Source organism: Sinocyclocheilus rhinocerous, unplaced genomic scaffold (assembly GCF_001515625.1).
Source record: "Sinocyclocheilus rhinocerous isolate Xijiao unplaced genomic scaffold, SAMN03320098_v1.1 scaffold1780, whole genome shotgun sequence".
Classification (NCBI taxonomy): domain Eukaryota; kingdom Metazoa; phylum Chordata; class Actinopteri; order Cypriniformes; family Cyprinidae; genus Sinocyclocheilus; species Sinocyclocheilus rhinocerous.
This window is the reverse complement of record NW_015664762.1, coordinates 75,806-88,840: the sequence shown is the minus strand read 5'-3', so window position 1 is coordinate 88,840 and position 13,035 is coordinate 75,806. Positions and strand designations below refer to the sequence as shown.

Below are 13,035 nucleotides of genomic sequence, written 5' to 3'. Positions count from 1 at the left end.
ATTTTTATACCTTTTTTCTCTCTGAAGAGCCTCTTATGCATGAAACCTGTTCGTTCATCTCACTGTCTGTCACAGACCCCTCTCCTGCACATATATGTGACTCTCCCACAGGTCTTTGACCCAGGATTCCATAGCAGTTTTCCAGACCGCTTCTTGCTGTCATTTTGTTTGAGTGTGTGGCATAGTTACAGAGATTTACTGGTGATGATGAGCTTTCTGCAGTCACTGCTGGTGTGCGTGCGTGTGTGTGTGCGTGTGTGTGTGTGAGTCAAGGTGGAGTATCATCTTTCTTCGCCCTTGGATCTGATTCACACATCACGCTTCTTTCTTCTGTCCAGGATGAGTTTTGTCGTGCTGGTGCTTCTGTGCGCTCTTACCGGGCTGGTGTTCGGGGACAGTAAACCCAAGACATGCTCGGACCTCAGGCAGTTCTACAGCAGCAAGGGGTTCAGTCTGAACGGAGTCCCGCAAACAGAAATATTCGGTAGGTGAACCGTTCAACCCTTCATTTCAGCGCGAATGACAGTTGTGATAAAGACATTGAATAGCCAACAGAGACAAACTTTAATGCAAGAAGTTACTGTGCGATTCAAATGCATTATCATCTTATGTTATCAGCAGGCAAGACAAGTTTCATACACGACACAATGTTACAGTAATTCAAAGTGCTATAATACAGATCATAATGTAATATATGATCATAAATGAGCTTATTAACAGTTAGAAGTGAAGTTTAAAATAAATGCCTATAGTCGACTGTTGTCAAATTCTATGAAAACTATTATGAATTATCATGTTTTTTTCTCTCTGAAGAGCCTCTTATGCATGAAACCTGTTCGTTCATCTCACTGTCTGTCACAGACCCCTCTCCTGCACATATATGTGACTCTCCCACAGGTCTTTGACCCAGGATTCCATAGCAGTTTTCCAGACCGCTTCTTGCTGTCATTTTGTTTGAGTGTGTGGCATAGTTACAGAGATTTACTGGTGATTATGAGCTTTCTGCAGTCACTGCTGGTGTGCGTGCGTGTGTGTGTGCGTGTGTGTGTGTGAGTCAAGGTGGAGTATCATCTTATCCACAATTGCTCCATGAAGGTAGAGTTTTCACTTTTGATTTTTGAGTTGAAAAGATGAAAAAAGATGAAACCTCAGTGGGTGTGCTGTGTGGTAGAGCTCTAGTGATTTCACACGCACAGAAGACCTTGATTTCTCTTTGTTTCATTGAATTTTTCTATGACCCTAGATTGCTCTACTATGCTCAGCACTGCAGCCTGAATGTATTTTTACCCATCAACCCTTTGTGTATGACGCACGAGCTGATCCCGATTGGTATTCCCTAATGATCAGAAAGTGTCCTCCATTTAGAAGATTAATAGAGGTGAAAATCAAACGTTAGTGGCTTTACGTTAATGTGATGGAGTTATTATCCTCATAAACACGCACAACATGTCCAGATGCATTCAATCAGATTGATGCATTGTTGCGATCCCTTCAATCAGACATGTTAACGCCGCTGTGTTTTGATAGCACAGTGTAACGTGTCTAAGTGATGGCGATCAAAACCCTATCCCTAACTTCTCATCCATATGGAGACAATGAGATTTAAATGAAAGTAATTGTTTCAGAGTCAAGAGTTTCCCCTAGGAAATGTTCTGCAACTATACTGCAGTTTTTTTTAGACTGCAGAGATGTTTCCCTGGTTCTCCACTCAAGAGCTGACATACTTGTCCTCCCATGCATAAAACTGCGAGAATCTGATTTTGGTTTTTGTGAATATTAAAGTTAAATGACTGTGTCAGCTGCCTGGACAGGAAATCTGGACACAAACTCGAGATCTTCTTTAGCGGTTTCTTTGACATTAATGGATCCACCCGTTTTTCCGAGTCTTCTCGCTCTTTTTCCACTCTTTTCTCTCCTGCTGCTAGTCGATGATCAGCATTAATCTTAGATGGATGAATTTCATTTGGGATGTGGCTTTAATTTTTGATAGGAAAAGTCTTAAAAGCTTTGTTTGAATTTCTAAGGCTGGATTTGAACATTCAGCTGGATCTTTCGCTCTGACTCATCTGAGATGAACTTGACACCAACCCTGTGAGAGAAATGTTTTGGCCTTTGGTCATGTTTGTGAGTGTGTGTTTATGTCTATCGTGTTTTATCTAGTAGAACATTGCAAAGCTCATCTAGCAGCAGCTGTCTTCTATCAGTCTCCATGCGTTCTGTTTTACTCATAAGTGAGTAATGATATTCTCCTGGTGATTCGGAGAGGGGATCCTCGGCGAACTGTGGCACACCCTGCTAAAGGCCCGAACAAGCTGAGCGACCCACACCAGAGCCTGAGGTTGCCACAATACACAATGGTAATCTCTACCTGACCTCATTTCAAGAGTGATTCAGTGACAGATCAGGTCAAGATGGCTCCTGTCAGTTCTTATCAGGCTCATATCAGGAATCATTTTAGGAAAGCAAGCCAAGTTCAACTCACCTTTGTCTCGATGTACTTCTTATTTTCATTTTTCTCACCGTCCTTGTGTAGTGGATAGAGTTACGCCCAATGTAAAGGCTGACATCTTGTAAAATCTTTCAAATGTTTTGATGCAATAGAAAACAGTTGGGGAGCATATAATTGTCTAATATGTTCCAATCATATATCGCGTTACTGGAATAGTACCTGCAAACATACCTTTTCAGATTAGAGGTCAGTCACTAAATTGTCTAGCCTTAATATATGGATTATGTAATTAAAAAGCAGCTGGGGTTAGAGATATGGCACTGCACAGTGCAAGCGACATATTGAGTCATGATGCTCATGTGGTATGTGAGTCTAGCCTGCATGAAATGTGGGCTAAGATTTATTGATTTATTATAAATGAATAATATTAATAATGTAAATATTAATATTAATAATAAAAAATATATTTATATGTGCATATATGTAAAAAATATAAACTATATAATTTAATAAATAGATTTTCTCTATTTATAAATTATTTATTTATTTATTTATTTGCCATACCAACTAACCAATTTCTCCTTCTGAACTCAGTTTGAATAATGAATGAAAAATTGAACTAGTTTTTGCTTGTCTAATCATGCATAATAGAACACAGGGTGTAACATGTAGCCTTATTATTAGTATTATTTAAGTTTAAATATCATATAAAACAAATATTTATTTATTTATTTGTTTGTTTGTTTATTTATTTGCTAACTAACCCAACCTCCCCTTCTGAACTCAGTAATAAAATTACAATAGAACACAGTCTGCAACTTGTAGCATCTCAAACCACATTGACCATGATGATGACGATGTGTAGCACCTCCTAGCTGTGACTGTAGACCAGGCAGTGGTCATAAAGCAGTTGTCATTAGTCATGTTTAAGTCATGGACACAGGTGAGCATGAAAGCACTAATGAGGTCCCTGAGCCGTGGCGGCCCACTGGATGATGGCCACTAGTGCATCTGCTGGAGGCAAATGACAGTTGCTCAAAAGCAAAATGGCCCGTGGTAACATCATAGGCTGCAAAACCTCTTTGTGCATGAATATTTCAATATTTAAGTTGAGAACATTTGCTATAGGGCACAGTACCGAATGCCTTTCTTTTTTATTCATGCTGTACGTGTGTGTAGCATACAGAATGCATTGCATTTTGTTTTGATTTGTTATAAGTGCGTATTGATTTGCATGCATATATTTTAAATGTTTGTTGGTGTCACACAACATGCTTTCACAATAGATTTGTGCACTTATCCTCCAATCCATAGCAAGATGAATTGAGAATGGGGTATTCCTAGACTCATACGCACACACATAGACACTGAGTGAAGTGTTTATAGTGCTGATGCAGTAGATATTGAAGGCATTAAGCTGTAATCTGCCCTCTGTAGCCTGAAACTCACCACATAGTGTTTGATGTCATGCAGAGAAGAGAAACCGCTCGGCACACTGCAGCAGTGAAGGAAAAAAAAAGATACAGGGAAGGAGGAAGGGAAAACTGATATTGAGATTCTCATTCCAATCTGCTGCTTCTTCTGTCTCTTTAAATAAGCAAAACAGATGGTTGGACTTTAGAAGTACTAGTGTTTTATTAAAATATTTCTTGATGTGTTGTTTCCTTGTTTCCTTGATGCTGAAAAGATTCTTATGGCTAGCAAGTATATGTTGTGTTTTGGATGCTGGGTTGCTGGATAAATCACCCCAAAATTGAAAATTCACATAATTTACTCAACTCATGTTGTTCCAAACTTGCATGACTTACTTGTGGTTGCACTTTTAAAAGCAATTACAATGAAAAAAAATTTATTCATCCTCAAGCCATCCAAGGCATAGGTGAGTTCGCAAGAGATTTGGAGAAATTTAGCATTACTTCACTTGCTCATCAGTAGATCCTCTGCAGTGAATGGGTGCCGTCAGAAAGAGAGTCCAGACAGCCGATAAAAACATTCACAAGTAATCCACATGACTCCAGTCCATCAATTAATGTCTTGTGAAGTGAAAAGATGTGTGTTTCTATTAAAGGGGTCATATGATGTTGCTAAAAAGAACATTATTTTGTGTATTTGGTGTAATGAAACATCGTTCTGAAAAGCAAGGTGTGCTGTGATTGGCTAGCTATCCAGTGCGTTATGATTGGCCTAATACCTCAAGTGTGTGACGGAAATGTTACGCCCCTAGAACACTCCAAAGAGAAAGGAAAAATTTAAATTGCATCATATGACCCCTTTAAACAAATCCAAAATTAAGATGTTTTTAACTTCGAACCGTTGAGATGTTTTTAACTTCGAGTCCTCTATCCATAACATTACTTTCTCCATTGAAGCTCTGGTGAGTAAGTGATGTAATGCTAAATTTCTTCAAATCTGTTCTGATGAAGAAACAAACTCATACATCTTAGATGGCCTGAGGGTGAGATTGAGAACTAGATTAGTTTAATTCGTGAACGAATTATTCAGACTGGTTTTGTGAACTTATCGAAAATATCTGTCTCAAAAGAGTGATTCGTTACTTTTCTCATGAGTTAGTACTTTTTACATTAAAAGTAATTTTAATGGAAGAAAGTCACACAGGTTTGGAATGATGAGATGGAACAAGGGTGGGTACAAAAAACTTTTTAGAATAGACTATTCTTTTAACTAGCTTAACCAGCAAGACTGCTAAGGTTTGCTTGGGACCATCCATCTCAACAAGACGGAATCAGCTTGAACTAGCATGGACCAACTACGCTGGTCTTTTCATCAGGGCTGAAAAGGGCACTTATGAGAGATTTGTCTTGAGTGTACAGTAATTGTCTTGTTTTAGGCAGATCCTGATTTTTTTTGGTAATTGGTAAAACAAAACTGTGTGTCTATACAAGACCTTGGCCTCTCTCCCAGGATGTGAGCCGCAGCTGAATATGATACTTGTGAAATCAGAGAACACCAGGACAGCGCCGTGATGTAAATCTGCAATCCGGAGCGAGACCTATTGAATTATCTAGCCACTAAATATGACAAATAACTGACTCAGATTGTAATACATGCAGTGTAATGTAGTTCTCAGCCTTCCTCCCAGCCCTCCCAGAGGAGAGCGAGAGAGAGAGAGATGTGATGGACCAAGGTGACCTGTAGACAAAGACATTTTTGATGGATTTGCTATTGTGTGACATCCTTTGAAGGAAGAGAGATACAAAGAGAGAGAGAGAGAGATGGAGGTCACATTCCCTCATAGCTGCTACCTGTATATATACATGCCATAACCTGATATATACAGGGTCCAAAATGAGCTTTTTTGCCATAACTGTCAAAGTCAATTTAGACTCTAGTTTGAGCATTTTTATTTATGTAACATACTTTTTACGTTGACTTTAACATGTTTCTTTTATTTTAGAGACCTGTGCTGTGTAGCACTTGAATGTTGTGACAGTTCATTTAATCCCAGTGAAGTTAAATTTACCCTGACTCTGAGAAAAAGAGTCACACTGTGTTTTCTGGAAAACAGTTGAATCTTTATAATCCTAACCACATTTCCAGCTAGCCTTGATGATTCATTGTAAGGTATTCAAATTTACACTGCAAGTATACACATGCTGATGGGTTCAGACCAGGGGTTTGGCTGGTTAGCTTGGCTTAGTTAGATTGGTAGATTCTATAACTTCACCTACACTTCGCTTGTTTAATAGAAAGGCGGGACTTCTGTTCCTAAAGCCAACATATTGAGTGTTGCAGATTTTCCCTTTCAGTTTTCAATAGCTACATTTACATGCACCCAAATAATCCATTAGTAATCAGATTAAAAAGCCTTCACATAAATACTTCAATTGATCAACTTTAGCTTGATCCGAATTACATTTTGATCCATTTGAAAGGAGTGGTGTAGACCTGAAATAACCATGAACAGGGAAAAAAAAAGTATGTAAATGCTTAAATCTGATTATCTAATTATCTAATTAAATCTGACTATCTGATAATCTGATTAAATCTGTTTTCTCAATCAGATTCAGAAATAATACAATACCTTCCGGTGTCATTTTTGCAGTGGTTTTCTCCGGTGCTGAACAATGATTGCTCTGAAATTTTGTTCAGATTACAAGTAAACGAATATTGAATATTGCAAAATGAAAATTCTGTCATCTTTTACTAACCCCCTTTCTTCTGCTTAACACAAAAGAAATATTTTGAAGAATGCTGGTAACCAAACAAAAACCTTTTGTTTTCAACAGCTAAAATGTATTTAGTTTATATTTTTATATCGTATTTTTTTGAATCAGGCTTGCATATGCTTGATTTTATACTATGAATATGATTTACGTTATGAAACTGTGATTTGGATGAGGGTTGGCTGAGAAACTAAATTCAGTCCTCAGTTTAAAATAAACTGATACCATATTGATATCAACATTAAAATGGCATTATAACTTCTGACATGTTGTAAATGTATTAGTTATGACCCAGGGCGCGTTCTGGAATAACAAAGCACAAATAGCTCATGGGGTTCCTGTAATGACAGAACATGAAGTGTACCAGAGCTTGTGAATTCTTGTTGTAATTTTAGCATGTGTCTTAGTCTCTGGTTTGACACTCTTAACAGCAGCCTAACTTTAACCCCTGGAGACTAAGAGTGAAGATTCTCCACGTGAGAGCAGAGGGACGATGTGTCGATTAAGAATGTAGGACATTACATGCACTAGAATCAGAAGGAAGTATGAAAGGGATTTGGAAGAGCAATGTAGTCTCAAATGTGAATCTCAATGGTTAAAGCTGGGCTGAGCGGCGAGCTTGCAGCACTATTACGGGGCAGTGGAGAGAGGAGAGAGCATGTTTGGTTTGGCTGGACTCACAGCAGCTGGAGGGAGGTGTGGGAAAAGGAGAGAGATTTCACCCCATTCATTATGGGAGCATCTGATGTAATAATCACAGTTCATAATTTCGTAATGCTATAGTTGTGTAGTTTCCTTCTTCTTTGGCTGAAATATTAATTTATTATGACTCTAATGAGAATTTCCATTGTGCCTCAGAAGTTGAAGAGTCTTTGAACAAACAGTGTGCTGATTGCGGGGTCTGTCCTCCCTGAGGCAAACGGGGGTTAAGTGGTGTGTTGACAGCTACAGTGGAGATGGAGTAGGATTTTCAGAACTCTAGTTCATGGGTCAGAGTTACTTGGGAATGAACCTTCAATCTTTGTGTTGGGAGTTTAGATATTTAACCGTTAAGTTACCAAGACCCTCACTTTGGGTTTTCCAAGTTCTTGAATAATATTCTGATCTTTTACATTGACCCATGCATAAAAAATATTATAGTCACTCCTGTTTCAAAATATCTAGAAAAGAAAAGGTCGTCAAGACCGTTGTCTTAATGAAGCTTTGCCTAAAACGTCTCTCAAGTAGCCATGCGAGCAGCAACATTTTGCAAACGTCACATCAGTACAGGAACAATACTAAAGCAGGACTGATGCTGTCATCATGTTCATGTGTAGTGTCCTTACTGAGCAGGGAATTTCAATGTTCAAATGCCGTCAATTTCCTTGTGTCGTCTTTTAGAGACAGGCCCTCGAGATGGGGAGTGAGTTTGTCAAGATGGGGAAACGTCATGAAAAACATCCTTGGGGAACTCTTTCGTAGAATCAGAGCTGTGGTCAATTTATACTCTCTCTATCTCTTTCTATGTATATATATATATATATATATATATTTCTTTGTGAGTTGGATGAGATTGATGTATTTTTAGATGTGCTAAAAGCTCAGGGCGATCCATTTATCTCTTTCATTCTCTGGAGAAACAGCTAACATTAAGATAACAGCACAAAAAGGTGTATAAACTGTCATCTCACGCAGCAGACTGTCTGTGTAATTAGAGACAAACTGGAAATTCTCTCTTGTTTTCTTGTTTGCTATTTTTATCTCACTCTCTCTCTCTCTATTTCTGTTCCTCTGAGCCAAAGTTGTTCATAAATAATACAGATAATCCAGCTTTGTTTTGATGTAGACAGTTCATGCTCAGCTGAATTTGCATGTGTGTGTGTGTGTACACAGGCCACAAAGTATTTGGACATTTATGTGACACTTAAAAATGCATGAATGCCTTTGCATTATAAAACAAAGTATCAAACCAAATGACATTCATTTTAAAAAAAGATCAAGCAAAAATTTCACACAAATAAGTTAAAACAATAGACAAACTTTCTGCTTGTCAAACATTAGTGAAAGATGTTCATACTGTAGTTATTGTGATGAAATGCTGCATGTGTGTTTCCACAGCTCTGTCTCTTGTTCAGTGAAATGACCCTGCTGGAGGGTGACAGCCTACTCCCCTCTCTCTCTTCCTCTCCATCTCTGCCTGCTGATTTATATGAAATGTATGCTTCGAGTATGATGTCAAAATGAAGTGGTTTCCAGTGGAGATCTATGATTTTTGAATGAGGTAGCGCAGCATGTTATCTAAGTGGATGAGGGGTTTTGTTCAGTGGTCTGGAGTGTATCAGAGGCAGCTTTCCTACTGAGACACATTTTGCTTGTGTGTGTGTGTGTGTGTTTTCTCATGAATGCATACAGTATTACACAGAATTACAGTTGGTCGAGAATTATTTGTGGCTGAAATCTGTCTATCTCTAAATAAATGTATTTATTCAAATGAACATAAATATAATTGTACTACAACAAATACTACAATTTATTTGTTTGTTCAGCATGCAAATCAGCATGCAATTAAATGTAGCACAACAAATACTTATGAAAGTCCGTTTCTGCCACAGAATGTAAAAAATACAAAAGGTAATTGCAACTTTTTATCTCACAATTCTGACTTTGTTTAGAGTTCTCATCATCTCACAATTCAGTTTTCTCTCTCTCTCTGATTTATGAATTTTTCTTCTAATTCTGTTTTTCTGTTTCCAACACAAATAAAAAAACTATCTATCTATCTATCTATCTATCTATCTGTCTGTCTGTCTGTCTGTCTCCACATGTGGATTTTGAAATATGGATATTAGTTAATAGACATTATCTGTTAACAGTAGCAGTTATAGCTGATCAGGTTGCTCTCAAGAGTTTTATGGCAGATGGATCTGGTCAGCGTGAACTGAGCTTCGCTTAAATTAGTCAAGCACATAGAGGGAATCTGTCTCTTTGGCTGTAAAAAGGGGTGTTTCTCCTCTGTGACCCAACCACATGGCATCACTCAACAAAATCGAATCGCAAATCCACACGGAAGGAAGGAGAGGAGGGAGATGGATGGGGAGGGAGAGAAAGACTGTAAGAAAGAGAGCAATGCTGACACATCACTTTTACCAGTGGCTCTCCTCAAAGTCATTACAGTACATTACATCTCACCATGACACAAGTCCATCTCTTTGTTGCTTTCTATGGAAATACACAGCTGATTTACAGAAAACCTATTCCTGATCTTTCAGCATTTTCCCCTTTTCACTTTTCCATCATTCCTGAACCTGTTCTCAGTGTTTGAGCTTCAAACGTATCTGTAAAAATGTTTCCAGCACATTGATTTCTGTTTTCCCGTTCATTATAAGTAAGAATACACTGTTAATAATCTGAATGTAGCTGCCAACATCAATGTTTTTATGCTTGAATACATGTCTTCAATTTCCACCAGAGATCTTTGATGGGTCTAAAAAGCAATCAAGTCAGCAGTTTAATAGATGTTGAATAATGGAAGTAGAAATGCTATTCTGAATCACTAAAGAGAAATTAATATTTATCAATTGCATATAAACCCCTCTACCCCAGCTGGTAGGAAACCAGTGGAAACCAACTTGTTGACCAGAAAAGGTCTGCAAACCACTTACATTTTAAGAAAAATCTGTAAAAATCTGGCACAATGTACTGTTATTAGGGTCCAAGCACCGCGGTGCGAGGACCCTATTGGAATTGTTCCATTTCTTCTTCTTCTTTGCATTTTTGAGGGCCTAAACATGCTTGAAAACTCATGAAACTTTGCACACATGCCAGAAGTGGTGACAATTGCCCAAAATTGCCACTCTTTGATTGCTTATGGGCAAATTTGATAGTTTCGGGGCTGCTGATTAGATTTACCAGCAGTTATTTCTTGATAAAGCAGCATAAACCTTCTTAAAAGTTTGTAGACCATGAATTAATTTGACCTGTTCATCATACATACAAACTGTGTTCAGAGGACAAAGGTTACATTGAAGTGATATAATTACATGAAACGAGCGACTGTTGACTGACACTATACATTTCTGAATATCACAACAAATCAAGTAGGTTTGGGAATCTATTGCTTTAAAAAAAGAGAAATACTAGGTGTTTTTTATGATGTTTGTTTCCATTAAAAATGTATTTATTTATTTATGCATTTAATTAATAATTCAATTCATTTACTTTTTGCAATAACTGTAGAAATAATAAACAAATATCTTAATTAAAAAAACATCTAATTAATATAATGGGAAATACAATAAAAAATATCGCTGTGACACGATACAAAATGTAAATTAATGTTAATTAAATAGATTTTACACTTGATTTCAGACTACATAACAATACTCAATCAATAACACTTTACCATTTTTTTTTCTATTTTTGCTCTACAGAAAATCACATGGTTCTTAGAAATCTCCAAATACTTTTTATGAGATGTTGTGTAAAGATCGTGTAAGTTAGCAACAGTAACCCAAAGGAGCTAAACAAAAGGTCTATCATTTTCCAGATGCTATTCATTACTGCTCACCCTTTGCAGTCCCATGCATAGGCTTCATTTATAATATTTAGTCTGGACTCTTGATCTTCTTGCATGTTTTTTTTTTTCAGGGTGTTCATCATCCATCGGTGTGGTGCTGGTTGGGTGATGATGTTCAGAGCCCCAACCACTGTGCAGTAATGTGTCAGTCTATGCATAATCCTCCTCTGCAAGCCGTCATGGGTTAGATTATCACAGTGGGCAGCCTTGTAGTAATAGACCATTCAGATGCATGCTGGGAGTCTAATGACATCATGTTAAGATTGAGCAGAGCTGGGCCATGTGACATCACAGTCACAGACATCACAGTAAACAGCTGATCTTTATATTACAAGCCCTGTTGTGGTTTCTTTAGTGTGTATGACAGGTTCAGTAAGATTTTTAAACGTTCTAGATATAAACTCTAATTTTTGGGTGGACTATCTCTGTAAGGGGAAACTTTCTACAAAAGTGAAGATGGCCCTTTTAAAACTAAGCTGTAAACTTCTTGACACGACTTCTTCAGCTTCTCTTGGCACCTGTGTTGATCTTGTCATGGTTTAATGAGAAAGTGAGGACAGTTCAAGCAGAAGCCAAACCCAGTGTGTGGTTTGTCAGTGGAGGTGAGGGTTGTGTGAGGGGAGTGTTTGGCCTCTGTTGGGTTTTTGGCGATGACGTGGTGTTCAGTACATCTTGGTGAACTCAGTGTTTGTTCTTCAGTCTAACTAAAGACAGAAATGCATTAGAAGAGACACAAAACACAAACACAGAGCGAGAGAAAGATATTGCCGGGTTTGTTTCCCGTGGGATTAAAATGCCTCTGAGAAATTGAATATCTGAGGAACATCAAGGCCGTAATCCGTTTCATAGGGGAACACAGAAGCTTCTCCCCCCCTCTGTTTTTCTTCGCTCATCTTTTTCTGCATCCGTCTTCTATCAATCATTCTCTTTCTCCTTGTCCTTGTTTCACTCTTCTGCTTTCCTCCATCTGTCTCGCTCAAAAACAACAAAATTAAAAAATTATATAAAATAAGTAAAAATCAGCTAATACAATAATTTAGTTAACATTGATAAAAAAAAAGTGTATGTTAGACTAAGAAACAACAATCAACAAATTGACAGAAAAGACTAAATTACTTATTTTTATAATGAATAAGTTATAATGAATTAAAAAATTATAATGAATAAGTTAAATTATTTTAAGTATTATAAATAAAATGAAATTAATGTTTTTAAATTAAAACATTAAAACATTAATTTAAAAACCTTAATTTAATTATTAATGCAAAACAAGCAAAAAAAAAAAGACAAAAAAAAGGAAAGGAAAAATCAACTACTTAAAGGGGTCATATGATGCGATTTCAATTTTTCCTTTCTCTTTGAAGTGTTACAAGCTCTTGGTGCATAAAGAAGATCTGTAAAGTTGCAAAGACTAAAGTCTCAAATCCAAAGAGATATTCTTTATAAAAGTTAAGAGTCAGCCACGCCTACCTAAAACGGCTCGTTCTAACACGCCCCCACATACCTACGTCACGATGTGGGAAGATTTGCATAACACAGCCCAAATGTTCACGCAAAGAAAGAAAGCATAACTTTTATTCTCGCTGTAGTATTGTTGCCGCTGCCGCCATGTCCTGAAGACGCTGTGTGCTTCGTTGTGAAAGCGAAACTACTTTATTTGGCCTTCCAAAAGAGGACGATATCCGCTTCGTCATCCCTAGAGCTGATCCGTGCTGGTCGCGGAGGAAATACATCAACTTAGTGCTGTGGATCGCCAGCACATTTTATGGAGGACTGTTTACTGATCCTGGGAGAGTAACGTTAGAATAAAATGCCGGCAGTTCTGACTCACGTAAGTACGTTTTCAT

The 13,035-nt window shown here is 37.6% G+C and overlaps 1 protein-coding gene across 1 annotated transcript in view; it reads left to right on the top strand.

Annotated features, from left to right (window-relative positions):
* Positions 1 to 297: 297 nt before the first annotated feature.
* Positions 298 to 13,035, top strand: part of LOC107730456 (glypican-1-like) — a 69,999-nt gene continuing 57,261 nt past the window's right edge. The window contains exon 1 of the mRNA XM_016541303.1: positions 298 to 484. Within this exon, the coding sequence (XP_016396789.1) occupies positions 340 to 484 (145 nt within the window). The 5' untranslated portion in view covers positions 298 to 339. The remainder of the gene's footprint in view (positions 485 to 13,035) is intronic.